This window comes from Athene noctua, chromosome 2 (genome assembly GCF_965140245.1).
Source record: "Athene noctua chromosome 2, bAthNoc1.hap1.1, whole genome shotgun sequence".
NCBI classification, from domain to species: Eukaryota; Metazoa; Chordata; class Aves; order Strigiformes; family Strigidae; genus Athene; species Athene noctua.
This window is the reverse complement of record NC_134038.1, coordinates 123,677,277-123,694,332: the sequence shown is the minus strand read 5'-3', so window position 1 is coordinate 123,694,332 and position 17,056 is coordinate 123,677,277. Positions and strand designations below refer to the sequence as shown.

The 17,056-nt window shown below is 37.9% G+C and overlaps 1 protein-coding gene across 3 annotated transcripts in view; it reads right to left on the bottom strand.

The window, feature by feature from the left end:
- The window catches only part of NEBL (nebulette), a 266,260-nt gene that overhangs the window by 131,307 nt on the left and 117,897 nt on the right, over positions 1–17,056 (bottom strand). For all 3 annotated transcript variants that reach the window (XM_074900171.1, XM_074900169.1, XM_074900170.1), the window contains exon 4: positions 11,868–11,975. In XM_074900171.1, coding sequence (XP_074756272.1) covers positions 11,868–11,975 — 108 coding nt within the window. The remainder of the gene's footprint in view (positions 1–11,867; positions 11,976–17,056) is intronic.

The following is a 17,056-nucleotide window of genomic DNA, read 5'->3' as shown; positions in this document are numbered from 1 at the left end:
CCAGGATCAGGTGCATACTTAATAATCCTTTTTAACTCTAATTCTGTGAATTCAACCTAGCTATGTATAACCAAGGAAGCAATGGGCTGGTCACTGCTTGGCTGGGTTAAGCCACAGCTGTGGCTAGAAATGGCACAAGGTACTCCCTGATGGATGCATTGGTCTCACTGATGGCTCTGTTACTGCTCAATAATGGATGCTTAGGGAGGGTGGGTACCTATGAAACACAGTCTTTCCTTTGATAAGTTTCCTGCTATCAGTATACCAGAGCCGTTCTGACCCTGTCACTGGATTTGCGTCACAACAGTTAATATTTCCTGATGGATTCAACTTGCACAAGCTTACCTAATCCTTCTTTGAATTTAATTTATACTTCTAGACTTCACTGTTTCCTGTATTAATGAGTTTTACAGTTTGATTATATTCCACATATTGTTTTTCTTTTAAGCATGATGACTGACAGCTACACTTCCTGGTTCTTGTTCTTGCCTTACAAGAAACAGCACAAAATCACATTCACTTTTCCAGATCTATGCTACCTGTGACTTTATAGACTTACTCCACTTGATCTTTTTTTCCATAGAGAGCTCAATCCTCATTTGTATCTTCTCAGTATCTTTTCTGCCCATTTTAAGTAAAGGCTTATCATTTAATCTCCAGTCCCTCAATATTGTCAGAGCCTTCTGTAACTTCTTGCCATCACCTTCATTGATAATGCTGTTTAATTTTCTATCACCACCAAGCTTTTTTGAGCTTTTCATTCAGTTCATTTCTGTTGAAAAGGAACCTGACTGCTAACTGAACTTCTCAATTCAAGACAGCATGCCAGCTATTATCTGAAATATAAACATGCACTGCACAGAAAGGAATGCCAAACAAAAGGCAATGCCAAACAAGTGACCTCATTCCATGCCTGCTGCCCTTGCCCTTGTCGTATCTACAGCTCTCCTGGCACAGGCAAATAAAACCTTTAGCCACTTCCTTTGTGCTCACAACATTGCAGCCAAGGGCAGCCCAGCCCACACCAGAGCAGGTCTCCTAGCTGAGGATGCAAGAAAACGTGAGATGGGATGGGATGGGATGGGATGGGATGGGATGGGATGGGATGGGATGGGATGGGATGGGGACACCTTCCAAGATCCTCTGAATCCTTCATTTCCCATCAGTGGTGCCTGAAGGAGCATCACTACTGAGAGGCTCCAGCTCTGCAACAAAATGGTAACCAGTATCATTCAAAAGGTGACAAAGTGACTTTGTCCCACTAGCTGAGGAGGGAGCAATATCCCTGTTCAGCATTAGTACACTGAAACACAGTCTGAAGACACCCAGACCTTGCCCTGATGCAGACTCTGGTTCTTGCCACAGCTTTCCCGTAAGCCAATTCTCCCCTTTTCCCCCAAAGACCACCTCTGCTGTGCCAAAAGCCACACCAGCCACACTATCCTCCTCAGCTGCTTACACACCCACTATTCTGGAAACTGGGAACAGCTATGCTGATATGCCAAACCCTATAAAAATCATTTAACCTCAGCAACATATGTCACACACTCTGGAGTGTAATTCTCCTCTTAAGGCTGGAAAAGGGCTGGACTGGTCAAACTGAGTAGGGGTTCACTTTACACCGTCATTCCCTAGTGAAGAAAGGGGGAAGCCAATATAAAGCAGGGGCGCAGCAGGAGTGAAGCTCAGAAAGGCTGAAAACAACCAGCCTTTAAGTTCAAAACCACCACCTCTCAAATCACATTTTCCTCAAATTAGACTTTCCCCAAGTCCAATATTAAGTCACTACAGGGACTGAGGTTCAGATTCCCTCTATTTGCTGCCCCTGGCTCGCTTAGTGAAATATTCAATATCTGCCCCTTTATACCTCGTCTTTATGGGGGGCTGAACAGGATCACTAATTACCAACAAAGAAAAGACAGGAAAGAAACTAATGCAAGGCACATCTGAAAAAAAAAAAAAAACTTACGTCTTCCATTAAAATATTGTGGTTGCTAACAGTGAGACTATGTTGGTGTGAGCCAGAGAAAGAACCTTTCAAAAAGTATACAAACATTTCTGTAGTTAAATAATTATTTTAATAATACCAAGAGCAGAAAGGGTTAGAAAGCAATACTTGTGTCACTCTAATCTGCTTTTTGGAAAAGTAAACTCTTATTCTCCAAGATCTTTGTAGACACAAGCATAAACACCACATGCAAAATTTTGCTACTTCCCTTCCTGTGTTAGAATGGTTAAAAAGTTTAATCATTACACTTACTACAGTGCTGGTTTTGTCACAACTAATGTATCTGACAGGCTAAGGAAATCACAGACATACATGTTAACACGCAAAAAAAAAACCCTGAGTGTCACAGAGGACCAGACACCCCTGCTGTCAAGGTCAGTGAAGTCTGTGAGCGTCATAGGGGTGAAGCACTCAGATCTCCGGGGATCAAGATTAAAGATGGTATTTGCTTTAGAAGAAGCAGAGCATCTTGTTCTTCAGCAGGTGTACTGCCTAAGATGCTGTCCTAGCAACTGATGCACAGTACAAAAGTATAAGATAAGACAGAATTAAAAACTGAAATGATAAGCAGGTAATGGACAATATAGGAAAACAAGGAAATTAGAAATTACCTTTTTCTTGCAAGCATTTAACTGCTCAAAGATCTCTGGAGGTGCTAACGCCTGATTCACATTTTTGGCTAATTATTTTTTTTCTCATTCGAAAAGCTTAATTTTAATTAGCTCCCAAGTTGAACTACTATGAAGAGCTTTTAGTTTCATTCTCTTTTTACTATATGTAAAAAATACTAGCTTCAAATATATGTACTCATTAAAAATAATGAGTGGTTTTGATATTGCTTAAATACATTCAACTGACACGGGAAAAATAAGTTTTTTGTCTTGATTTAATTGTTCAGTACCACAACAGAAAAAAAGCCATATATTTAAATATCAGAAACCTTTCAAGCTGATTGTCTTGAAGTCACTGGTGTTTAAAGAGAGACTCGGGACCTTTAGTCAGATGATAGGAGCGTACAATTGCCACGAAACACTTTATAGTTCTTTTCACTACAGCTTGGAATTTTTCATTCCATAAACTACAGTACAAAGAGGCATGTGCAATACAGTCAATACTGCAGCAAACTGTGAATTTATTGCTCACATACATACATAGCTATTCCAGCCTCCAATCAGGATGTTCAGAATTTTAAATAAGTACGTATTGACCTAGGAGTTTACTTCTGTAACACATGCATCTGTTGACAAGACATGGTAATTACTGTGGATTAAAAATGAAGTCCATGAAATGTTATGTTACATATTTGAAGATTATGTAGTAGCTTCTTAATTACTGATGCCTTTCACATATGCCTTGCCTTGCAATATGAATGTTATATCACAAATAGAAGATGAAACAAGTAAGACAGAAATTTCCATCTTTTTCTTTCATACCTCCTAACTAGATATTTCTGTTGGGTGGTTTTTTTTAAGCATAAAAAGCCCATGAGGTATTTTTCTAGACTGGACTGAACATTTTGATCATCAAGAAATAGAGCTTTTTTTACTGAATTAAAGTGTATCTCATGTAAAGCAGCCAATCAGCCCAAACACAGATTTCACCAAATACAGGTTAAACTTAAACAGTGCCAGTGTCATAAATGAATACAATGCCTTTGATTTTGGAGTTCAATGACACTGTTTTAATGTATCACATATACATGATTTAATTACCTCTCTGTAATGCTCAGCTTTGTTGCTGTTTTCTAAAGAGAAGCATGATAGGACATCTCTATCGAAATATTTAGGTTATCACTTTATTTGATTCTACTTAAAGTCTACAGTTTTGCAACCAGTTTACAATTAGCATTCATTTCTCATGCATGAGTTGACCCACTTACACAATGCAGTAAATCCATGCCTTTGGGGATTTTTCTGGATGGCTTGTTTTACTTCCACCACACAACTCATTTTATTTTGTCAATATAGTGAGCAAGGTTACAGTCATCCTGTCAAATTTATTTATTTAAATTAGAATCAGAAAGACTATACTATTCCCTGTGGAACTTCACTGAAAACTTTTTGAAACTTTGACATGTATTTTAACATCATAAAGGCTCTATAACTTTTGTAATCAACTAATTTAATAAGAAAGCAGTGATACAGAAAAAATAAGCAATAGTTACAGCAATTTCTTCTATAAACATAAAAAACCTTCTGAAATCTCAGAAAAAAAAATAATAAGCCACAATAATACCTATATATCATTATATTCGCTAAAAAAAAAGAGAGAAAAGAGTTTTTTCTAACCAAGCCCGCAGAATAAAGCCAGCGGGAATAAGATCATTTAAGAGGCAGCTATGTAGGCATCATATCTGCTTGCTTTGACTACCAGAGATCCACTTAACCTAAAATATTTCCCCCTACATCTCTGAGGACAGTTTCGGCTTCACGTTTGTGAGGGTTCTTTTAATGCCACCTATCCATCCTCACTGTAGAGTTGTTGAAAGGCAGCCTTCCCCAAGCAGAAATTGTCCTAAGGTCATGTGCTATTCAAGTCCAAATAGATTTATGTCTGACAGACAAGCCTGTCCATTTTATACAATTTGCTGATGTAGTTTCTCTCTCATACATTAGTAGCTTACCAGAACTTCAGTATAGATTTGAGGTTAGTGTTTCACTGGACTTACCCAAATGCCTATCTGAATTTACACATCTAATGCTATTATGGGCAGCATGGGATATAATAGCTCAAACAACTCACACTCATAATGCATCCCTACTTTTAATGCTAACAGTTTTTCCAAATGCAGTTGCCTCTCTTGGGCAGGGGTTTGTTTTCCAGCTTCTCAATGGTAACATGCTTCTGTTCTTTCCAGTGAAGAGTTATGCATCTTTCCACCTGTGCTACAAAAGAAGTAGTCATACAACAATGTCACTGATAGACTCTAATGCTTTTCCTGATCTGGATGAGGAAGCTGATCTTCATCAGGTGAAGAACGTCACTATGTTAGGGATATCTGTTTTACTACTCCCATGAAATATGACCTAATGTGACTGCATTATATTGCTGCAAATTGAAAGTCCACCTGCTAAGCAGAACTTTTCCAGTAAAGTCAACTAGATTATTCAATTCCACCTGTATTGACAGATTCATACATAATAATTGTAATGAGTATCTGACATTCCAAAAAGTATCCTCCAACTTGGCATTTTGGGGACTAAAAATACTGTTTCTTCTCACATCTTGGGAGCTATTGTCAAGTATGTCACAAAGATTAAGAAATGGAGACCAACAAAGAGAATCCAAAAAAGTTATGGGGACAGAAAAAGAAGTCAACACCACCCCTGATGCATCACAAACACACTGCTCTGGATTCTCAGTGATCTCTTCCTCCCCAACAAGCAGCTGCAAAATTCCACAGCAAAGGTTATGCCTCCCTCTACCTCTAATGGAAGGCTCACATAGAATATAATGGTTTCCTCTAGGCGCCACTTACAGGATTAGCATGAATACTTTAATCATTATGCTCAAGTTCTACATGTAAATAAGGACTGCATAAAAGGGGATTCTAATGCCTCCCCATTTCTTAGACAACTCTGAAAACAATTTCACTTAACACAGTTAAAGAAGCAAGAAAAAAGCTTTGAGAAAAACTCCAAAAAGAAGTTACAGGTTGTTTTTACAACATTTTATGGTGTGTGGAATATCATACCATACAGTAAATAAATAGTAAATGAAAGAAAGTATTACAAAGCTGAATGGTTGGTGACTATTGTTCTACACAGAGATCGAAGTAGGAAGAAATGGACAAAGCAGCATGTCTTTAAATAATTTAAGACTTTTTACTGAAAGTGTAGATAAAGAATTCATATACATAGGGGCTAATTTAACAGTCTTTTTCTAACTTTGCATAATACTTTGACAATGGTCATTAAAGATTCTTCTTTTTTAAGCAGAATACACACTGAGGTTTGAAATGCATTCTCAAAGGTTTCCAGTTGCTCACTTAGCACAAGTTCTACCTAAAATATTACTTACATTTCCTTAGACTCAGCATTTCTTAAGCATGTGTTCAGTCATTTTACAAATTTCTGAAAGCTGTACAGTGTATGAAAGGTATATAAAAATCTGAAAAAAATACATTGAAAATTAATGTTACTCTTTTTTCTAAGTAATTTCTAAAGCATTGATTAGGACTCCACATTTAAAGGCAGAATTATTTCTGCTTACTCAAAAGGGTAAGTCAGAAAACTTCAACACAGAAGTATTAGAAAGCCAGAGGACATGGGCCTTCTCAGAATTTCCACTTGTATGCACCTATACAAAGCAATTATTAAAAGATAAAGCCAGAAAAGGTTGGACATGACTCTATGGATGTACATTCACTGCACAGGAGCACAATAGGAACTTCCCCTTCTGGCAGAGATACACTTGCAGTAGCAATAGGAATGACATATTCAACCTCCTAGTTCCAGCCAGAAAAAAATGCTGTTGAACGCAACTGGCAGATGCTTAATCACATGAGCTATATGCAGCATATTTGAAATGCGGTTCTGTGAAATTAAGCCCACAGCATGCCAAATAACGAATGGTTTTTTATGTTCATGTTAGACTGTCAGAGGAACAAATGGGAGCAGAGGGGAGTCAGTACCGGGGTGCACCAAGCCTTTCATGCCTGCTGCAGGCATGCAGCACTTCATACAATGGTCAGCAAGTGCTATTCTGTCTATGTTAGTAGACACATTTGTCATATACGATTAAATGCATATTTTCCAAATGAAACAACAACAACGAAAAAATCACACTTAGGAATATGAAGACAGCCAGATAAAGTGAGAATCACTTCGAAGCAGTGAAAATCCCAGAACTGCCTAGAACAATAGAAGCTCTTTTTGTATGCGATTTAACATGCTTACCTAGTCTCTTCGTTGATGTGCCATGGTTGGTTCTGTGAAATGTAGACATTGATGTTGCTGACAATTTTTCTTGTTTCCTTTCATGCTACTCTTCTCCTTCACTTGAATTCAATGGAGGGGAAAAAGCCCTCAGAGATGAGTATCTGTAGGCTTTACGCTGTGAATCCTACAAATGGAGCTGAGGCCTTGTTGTTAACATCTCCTGCCAATTTTCTCTACAATCTGTTTTGGCAATTTAAGAGACAATTTTATGTTTGAACAAGCAAACAGGTTCAACAACTGTGCCAACAGTTTCCAAAAACAGAGCCATGGCTCAATGTCTGTTAGGGACAGCTTCTAATTTCATATGTGCAGATGTGCACAAGAACAGTAGCAATGTTCATCTGTTTCCTCCTTCAGTTACTACATGAAGACATATTTATATCACATCTGAGGTAGTACCCAACTCCTTATCATTTGTGTCTTTCTCCAGAAAACAGGTGTTTAGCTGTTTCAAATATGGGGGAAATCCTGTCCTCTGCTGCTTCCCCTGAAACTGTCTAAATTTAACTGGAGGTAGAATGGGACCCTTGATACTTAAGAAACATGCACGATATTTCATGAAAGACAATTAATACATAGCCTTCCTCATTCAAATCCACATATACTGCTTCTGAGAACGTTACAAGATTTTCATGCTCTTTCTCTGCATCCTATACAGTGCATCCTATACAGGCTTCACCAACTTCAGTGACGAGTTCACCTCCTGGTATAAGGGCAAGACACCCCCATCCCCCAGGGGTGATACAGTGACCTTCTCTTTACTAACTCTACTGTCCTTCCTAACTTAAGGTCTTCACCCAATTAGAATACCCTGGAAATGCGCTTTGTAAACCAGATTCAGTCTGGTTTCTTATTTTCCTTTTTTACCTTATAGTTTTCATTTCATACACAATCCAAACCTCCCGGAAAATGAGTCACATACATATAAACAAACTGCATGACTCCATTTTGCTAGCTCTCAAGGGGAAGACGGGTACAGATGTGCACTGCTTCTAGCTCCCACATAACTTAAGTTTGTAACAGCATGAACATGGAAGTGAGAAATGCTTACACAGGCTCTCAGTGTAATGAAGGCAACCACTGTGAAAGCTCCCATGCACCCTCTTCCAGTTAGACAGCCAGGCCAGCAGCCTCTACTATCCAAGCACTGGCATTTATCTTAATGAAAGCTTCTCACTCCATCAATTTGTACGGACACCTGTTTTGCTTTATACTTTGAAGACATTTACCAGGAACAGATTTAAGAAATAGCAACTTATTGCACATAGGATAAAACATGCTTCAAACCATCTATCTAGACATAAAAGTGCAGTGCCAGTAAGTTGCAGCTCATTGCTGCAAATTGCTCAAAGTGTTCCATTTCCCCAAAGAAAATGTTACTAGATTGTGTTCCCACTTCTCCATTTAGTCATGTGTCATGATAGATCAATAAACAGACTGTTGCCATCTTCTTTAATTATTCTGTTCCTTTTGCCACCTTAACTTTTTCCTTGTGAAATCAGTTTACAGTTAGCTTATTGGCACAATCATTTATAAAAATACATAGTATTTTTTTCATTTTGAGAATATTTGCATTCATATTGAAAATCCTGTGAAAGTTCAAGATGTACAAAAACCACTGCAAGGTCTTTTAACAGAGTTAACATGCTTGTGTGAACAGTATAAATTTTGTGGGTATTAACTACATATTCAATGCCAAGAAACAGTGACATATGCAGCAGAAGTGATGGAAATTTTATATTTTGAATAATTGAACAAATATTAATAAACTTTTATAATACTTATAATCAGTTTCACACATAATAATTCGTAAAATTTATTTACATTTTTAAATCCTGCTCAGCCATGCAAAGGGTGCTAAAATTCCTGCAAACTAACCAGTAAAAAAAGCTGCTTACTTTATGCAGCCTTCCCTACATCAATCTAGACTAGCATGCTAGTATGTGTGGTTTATACCTTTCAAGCTAACTCACTGCTAAGAAGCTGTAACAGTCATAGGTTGGGGCAGCTGAACCTAAATGTCCCAGAAAGACTTTGTGATTCTTTTTAACAAGCATGATACACATCTGCAGAATTACGCTTTTAATGCTAACAAACATGAGACACTGGGGTAAATTTCATTCCTTTCTAAGAAACTCCATTCTGGTCCTGATACATCCATTAAGCCACAAAATAAATTCCAGGGATTTGGTCTGTCTCAGAGGCCAGATTGCTGGTGGCAAAATAGCAACCAAAATCTAAATCCCTCTGTCAACCCACTCTCCTCCCACTCCCCCACTATCTTTTTTCCTCACAAGGTTTATATTGATAACACAAGAGATTCTTTAAAAAGACAAAGCACTGTGCTAATATTCACGTATGCTGCAAAACTTAATAGCAGGACAAAAATACAATATTTTACAAATATTTCTGCTAAATAACATCTACTATCATTAGTTTTATTTTGTTACTTATCTTCATCACTTAACTGTGCTCACTTACCCCTTCAATGCAGTTGTTACAATTTTGTTTCAAATAGGCTCTTTGAGAAGTTTCTAATACTTCAAGGTGAAATCAAAACAAAACTGAAAATTAAATATATATATTAGTATTCTTCCATTGTGCTATGTATGAAACGTAAAATTATTTTCGAATTATTAAAGTGCTTACCTTTCAGAGTCTTGAAACCTTAATTAGATCCTTAGTCCATGACGTATACTGTTTATTTGATAAATACAGGAACTACTCTATGTGGAATGCATTTCTATAATACAGGTGTTTTTTAATCAGAATCAAGTTGTGGCCTATGCAGAATTATCTTTCTAGAACATAATGTTACAAACCAAATTATTATTTTAGTGCAAGTGAAAATGAGATGCAACTTCTTTTATCGTACACATTTTAAAATTCCATTTTACCCTTTAAGATTTATTATTTCTAATAGAGTCCATGTCTTGGAATCTCTGTCAGCTACATACAACAAGAAAAGAAAACAACTCTGTATTGTTAAGACTGAATAGAACAAGTCCGTATTGTTAAGAATGGATGGAACAAATCTATATTGTTAAGATTGGGTGGTTACGAATGAAGAGACAGGGGCAGTACATCCAAACATCAAGAAAAATAACTGAAAAAAAAAAAACCAGAAAAACGTTTTTCACATTTGAAAATATATTTCTAGGTCTCAAAAGGCACCTTTGAGTCAGGAGCCAAACAGTATCATAAATTGTGCAACAAGGTATTCTTCTAGGAAGAAAACTCTTTCCCATTTCACAAAACTATTTGGTTTTATTTTCCCCCTTTCCCACCACAGAAAAACCCATATGCTTTGAACAAGAGAGACAGAAATCATATGCAAGTGACCTCTGTATTCTGACGCTGAGGGTACTGGCCTTGGGAGATCCAATTAAATTTCTTGGCATGCCAATATCCAAAACTGAGTACTGTAGCCCTGCTATAGGGTACTCCTCCCAACCTCTCCTACCAGAGCAAGGGATTAAATATTCATCAGAGCATTGCTTGCTTCATCTTCTTGATGCATTCCAGAACTACCCCACACAAAAGAATCACTCTTGCTCAAGGAAGCTATGTAGGTCATGAGAGGACCTAATTTAAGATCCTGGTCTGAATAAAAAATGCAGCTGATTAAAAACAGGGAATTGGTGAAGTTTCCCAGATGTCAAATGGAAGTTTTAATGGCCATGCTTTTTGCCACGCTGAAAAATACACCCTTCTCTCTCACAAAACAGAAATTTCAGTTAGCTCCAGCATTAACATATGAGCTTTTGTTCTCATCTTATCTATGCATAGGAGCATTCACATGGCTCAGATTAACTGTCCTCCCCACTGGCCAAGGCTCCAGGAAATGACCTCAAATTTTACACCTCAAGACCAGTTCTGAACATCAAAATCTCAACTACTGAATGCTCCAGCAAGAATGGTACATCTCCATTGCTGTGATAAACTAGTATTTTCCAGTGACTCCTTTTTTTCCAATAATATCCCAACGTGAAAAAACGTTTTTCTTTCAAATAAATAAACTCCATCGTTTTCTTCTCATTGTACTTACACTGGGTGCCTTTCATGCCATGCTGTTATTTTACTACTACAAGGAATGATTCAAAAAAATATTTCACAAAATAATCTATGGAGACAAATTCTTGCAGCAGAATTTCAATCAAGAAGAAAGCCAGGAAAAGCTAATGGTATTGATTCTGTATCATTTCTAGCTCCCTCTAGTTCTTACCTATTTCACACATATAATAGCTTGCACTACATACCGTCCAATATTCCACCGTGCAGTGAGTTAAACATGCTACAAGGGAATACAATATAAATAAATAACTCTGCTAGTGAAAACATGTCAGGAAAGTCCCATTTTTAAAAATCCTACTCCTGAAATCACTCTGCATTCTAAGTTAATGAAACACATGGTTAAGTTTTGCTATTTGCCACTCTTTTCTCAACTTGCTGAACATTGTCTTGCAAGTATTTGCTTTAAAGTATCAAAATTTTATCTGCATCTAGAAAACTCCATCTCCATGCTAATTTTGACAGCCCCTGCTTAAAAAAAAAAAAAAAAAACAAAAAAAAAACACCTTTATAGTTTATATATAGTTAACATGTAAGTAAAAAATTACAGAAGTATTCTTACTTGTTGGAAAATCTATTAAAAAAGGCAAAAAGTGTCAAATCATTTTAGTATAGAAAATACTTTGAGCGTAACTTGCTGAAAGCTGGAGAGGTGAACACACATTGCCAATGTGCTGTACAAGTCCATGGTATAAAGTTACACACACTTCAAAATCTGACATACACAGATCGGTCAACAGAATCAGATTCTTCACTCTCACAGACTTCATCAGAAACACCAACAAACACGCCTTTTCTTAGACACACTATTTCTCCATCTACAATCACTTTAGGTGGCAGACACATACATTACTGATTTGTTCCTGAGTCCTTTTCAGTCTTTGTAACTCGGGCGTATCGGTCACAATACTGAACCCTCTTCCTTTGCTTTCTTCAAAGTCTCTTTTGTATTTTACCTACAGAATAGAAAATACAGAACAGGGTTGTTTTCAGTTTCCACAAGGTGCCCCTAGCAATGTAGCAATTCTTTTTTACTGTAAATAAAGCACTTGTGAAAGGTTTTCATCCCTGAAAGCAGAAGCCTGCCTTCATCCACGAACAGAGATAAGCAGCAACCGGACAAAATTCCCCAGTGCCCAAGCAACTGCCTCCTCCAAGGTTGCCATGGGCTCACCTCCATGAGTACTGCAACTGTGGAAGAATTGCTCTCCATGGTCACTTCTTTCTCAGAGCACCAACCACAGAACTACAGATGCCAATATAACATCAAACAAGCACTTATTTTCACACAAAAAATTGCTGTAACTAAATCTGGAGGTCTTCTAAAACACAGCTTCACATTTATACCTCACTTCATGATGACTCTACCAGTCTTTTCCCTAGTTGAAACATAAATTACATGCTAAAAAAATGCTGCATGAAAAGAGTATTTGGAAGCTTGGAAAGTCAAACATTTGTAAATTAGGAAAAAGCTGCCTGTACAAGCTTAATTTGTCCCTCTTGCACACACCTATTAGGACATTGTCAGGTACTCAATATTATCCTTTGACAAAGCCCCCTGCTTTATTCTATACACAGCAGAGATGGTTCCCTACATGGTTGTATCTGGTTTTGGACCAGACCATTCAAATCCTACCATCAAAGCAGGGATACTGGTATACTCAGGGCCTTTTTATAGTTCTTGTCACAGTCATTAATCAATCTTCATAATGCACCCTGGAAATAGGAATGGCGTTATCTGTGCTTCTAGGGCAACCTGCAAACTGAGGTGAAAAAAAGCTTAATCTCCAAAAACGTACAGGTGTTTCGGGGTGTTCATTCTCAGATCCCCAACACTTGAATATGTTCAAATTATGCACTTAAGTTACTTGTACAAATACCCAGTACTTCTGCAATTCAGTCTTGGGGATCTCAGTTTCAACATAAAGAAACAAGATGAAATCTGAAAAATCTTAAATCGCTGTTGAGCAACAGACAAAACTCTGTATCAATGGTAGAGTTGGAACCCATGGGACAGATGGATTTGGCTACCTTATCCAAAACAACTTCCTTTTACTTCCTATGTCCCCTGCTTTATTCACTACACACATCCAGATTTTGCAACATGTGGGGGAGCAGTAGTACAAAAAGCAGTATTCTCCTTTACACAACTGATAACCAGAAAACATCCAACTTACACATCAAACTTTCAGTTTAAGGTTTGCTTAGTTTTATTTCACCAGCAAGTCTTATGATGGTGATACACAGGAAAACATAGTCTTAGATCACAAAAGTAAAGTTCCACAAAGCTACAGAATACAGTTTGTTGTGCCCATCCTCATCCTCAATGTGCACATTCATAAACTTTGCTTTTTCTTTAAATGCAGTTTTAGCGTATATAGTTATCATGTATATAGTTCAAACATAGGCCCGTTACAGAAATCCTTGAGACGCTGCATTAAATGACCACAGCAACAAACCACCATTTTTCCTGTGTTCTACCTTTAGAGCTAGCTGCAATTCATACAGAAATGACTGCAGACTTCACACAAGTATATTATTTTCACTCCACCCCAAGACTAAAGAAACAGCGCTCCCACTCTGCCTTTTGAGGAAAGCAGGAGCTGGTGGCCCATGCCTTTCTGTTCATCTCTCCCACATTCAACCCCTCTGCACCTTTCCTTCCATTTGACCACCATTATCAGATATCACCTTGTCTCCCTCTGAGCTTCTAAACTAGTCTGGTCCATCTCTCGATGGCTTCTTGCTAAATCCCTTTACCCACAGCACTTCAAATATGTTTTTTCCATTGCCTATTATCTCCCTTTACTTCTACCAAATGGTTCTCCATCTTCTCACTGACTCCTAGAGGCTTCCTTGAACACACTGGGTGGACATAATATTCCAGGACTGTCTGTCACTAAGAGGTCTTATATGTGAACTTTATTTGAAGTTGTATAAAACTTTACCAAATTTGGACAGACTTCCATGGCTAAGGACACGTGCTAACACAAAAGACACACTTCTTCCATCTCAGCAAGCTTCAACTCCTCAGCCATGAATGTTAAGACAAGAGAGCTGTTCAACAACAACAAAAAAAAGCATCAAGAATTTCAAGTAAGAGAATAGAAGTTTGTCCTAGTCTCAGCCTTGGAAACAGCTGAGTATTTTGCATAAAGATTCCAAATTTGGCCTGAGGCAGACAGCTGACATGGAAATGTTCAGCCTTACTGCTTAAAGTTTACCAGAATTATGAGCAAGTGAACACATCTTATAATAAGAAATGGGCTCAGCCCTGCCTGTAAAAGAGATTACCTATTGTTAGAACGAGCATTTCCTGTTATTAGTTCAAAATGTACCAGCCATTAACTTCAAATGACCTCTATTCATCTTACTAAGGAACAGAAGAAGAAAAGAGGGAGGGAACTATATAGTTTTAACTTTGCATTATTTTAATCTTTCAGTCAGATAAAAAGGGTTCCTACTCTCTATTAATAGATCACTTCACAGGAGTAAGGTTAACTAAATCCTTCAGAACAACTACTCTGAAACCATAAAATAATTATTTCAAATATTAGTTAATGAGTTAATATATGCATTATTAGATTTTGCTATCTAACTTCAAAAAGTAGTTTTCAGTTATAAAAATCACAAATAAATGTAATGTTTCATGAAGACTTCAGCTCAGTGAGATTGTAGCCCACTAAAACCGCTAGTTATTGTAAATTCCAAAGAACAAAAGCCCTCAGTTTCCAGAAAATGTCAAGTAATAAAGATGCCATCAGTCATTCAGAACTTGAATCCAAAAAAAATCTTATTCAGTGTCAAGAATGCATATGAATGAAGATGGGAGAAAACAACTGCTGACTGACCTGCAGTTTTAGATAATTTAAAAATTCAAGTTTTTCTTACCCAGAAAAAATTTGGTTACTACAAAATCTGGGATTTAAATGCAATTTAATTGTTTTAAACCAGTTTACAGTAGGAAATAATATTCTGTATAGGAACTGTAAATATCACTATAATGAATGACTTAACTGCATACTGGGTCTGGCTGGGATGGAGTTAACTTTCCTCATAGCACAGTCCATACAGTGCTGTGCTTTGTAGCTAGAACAGTCTTGATAACCCACCAGTGTTTTGGCTGCTGCTGAACACTGCTTGCACAGCATCAAGGATGTCTCCTCAACCTCACCCAAAGGCCAGTAGTAGGCTGGGCATGGGTGAGAGGTTGGGAGATGACACAGTCAGGACAGCAGACCCAAACTGACCAAAGCGATATTCTATATCATAAAACACCCTACTCAGCAACAAAAGCTAACAGGGAGGGGGCCATTCATTATTAACATATTTGTCTTTTGAAGCAACTGCTATGGGTACTGAGGCCCTACTTCCCAGGAAGTGGCTGGACATCTCCTGCTGATGGGAAGTAGAGAATAAATCTTTTTTTTTTTCTCTTTGCTTCCATGTGCTGCCTTTGCTTCTTTCCCATTAAACTTGACCCACGAGAGGTTTTTTTATCTTACTTTCTCCCTCTGTCCTGCTGAGGAGAGGGACTGAGAGAGCAGTTTGGTGGGCACCTGGAAACCAGCCAAGGTCAACTCATGACAAACTGGAACTTTGAAATTTAGTTTTGAAGTGGAAATGTCTATAACCCCTAATGATTGAATCATAAATGCAGTCATTTCCTACAAAGATGCTTTTTAGCAACTCATCACCAAAATCCCAGCCAGTTGTTCATAATGCCTCCCTCTTGACTCCAAAATTCAGTGAGGTCTCACAAATGCAGAGCACCCTCAGTGGTGACTGCCTTGAAAAATTGATCCATTGAGAAACAATGTGTGGCATAAACATTAAATATAAAACAGTAATAAATCACCATAAATGAAAAAGCTTTAAGTGAAAATACTTCATGAGAAGTAATTCTGCACAGACCTACAGTGAAAAGACTAAGTGATCCAACAGATCTTTAACAAATCGAACTTCTCAGATTCATGACATTAGCAAGGTATCTTTGAGAGGCGCAAAGACAGGATTGTGCAAACCCATTCATGAGGTCAGCATGAAGCAGTCAGTGACAGAATCCATGTTAGTCTGTATATAAAATCTTATGCTGGAGAAAATGCTGCTTATTTTTTTTGCAGGTATACTTGGTACTTGGCAGCAAACCCACCTATTAGCAAAACAGGATTAATTTTTCCTGAGAAAAATACACTGAAAATATAAATGGAGCCTAAAGATTGATTATTCTCTTGGGGGTTTTGGCACCTGCCCTTAGTCCAGACTCATTTGCAATAACAGAAGCACATATCAGTTGCACAAACAACACAGGAGTCCGAAAACACCAAACAAAGCAGAGCAAGTATTCAACATGGTGGATCCTCACGGTCTTATGAGCACTTGAGAACTGTGAATAATGCCAACCTCAGAAATGCTCTTCACTCCATCCCCACCTCAAAAAGCTACTCAGCCACTACAAAGCAAATATTAAATCCCCAAAAACAATGTCAAAGCTGGTTTCCTGTACAGTCCCTTCTTCACTTCCCTGTACAGACTGGTAGATATGCCAATAATCTCTTTCCAAAATATCCCATTTCCTTACTCTGATACACTGCACAGCCCCACAGACTCTGTCATGATCATGCCTGATGTCCAGCAAGGAAGGAGCAAGCAGGGTAGAATGAGAGGATGGTACCTCTCACATCACATTTGCCCCAATAGGAATGTTCATAGATCTACAGTCTTTACCACACGCTGAGTACCTATGAATCTGTTTCAGTATGTTGTGTTTGAGGTTTTCCCTGGGCCATCTGCTCCTTCTGTGCCCAGCACACACAACTACTTCCCAAAGGTCACCATCTGCTAAAACACTGGTTTTCACAGACTGGCAATAAACCCTCTTCCACAGCACAGGTCCTAAAGGCACATCTTGGCAAAGATGCTTTTGTTTGGATCTGCTGCTTCCATAGAACACCTACGTCTGTTGATTTTGCCTTGGTTTATCTTGCTTCTTACAAACTTAATGGCAAGACAGAGAAAAAATTTACTCTGTAAATTA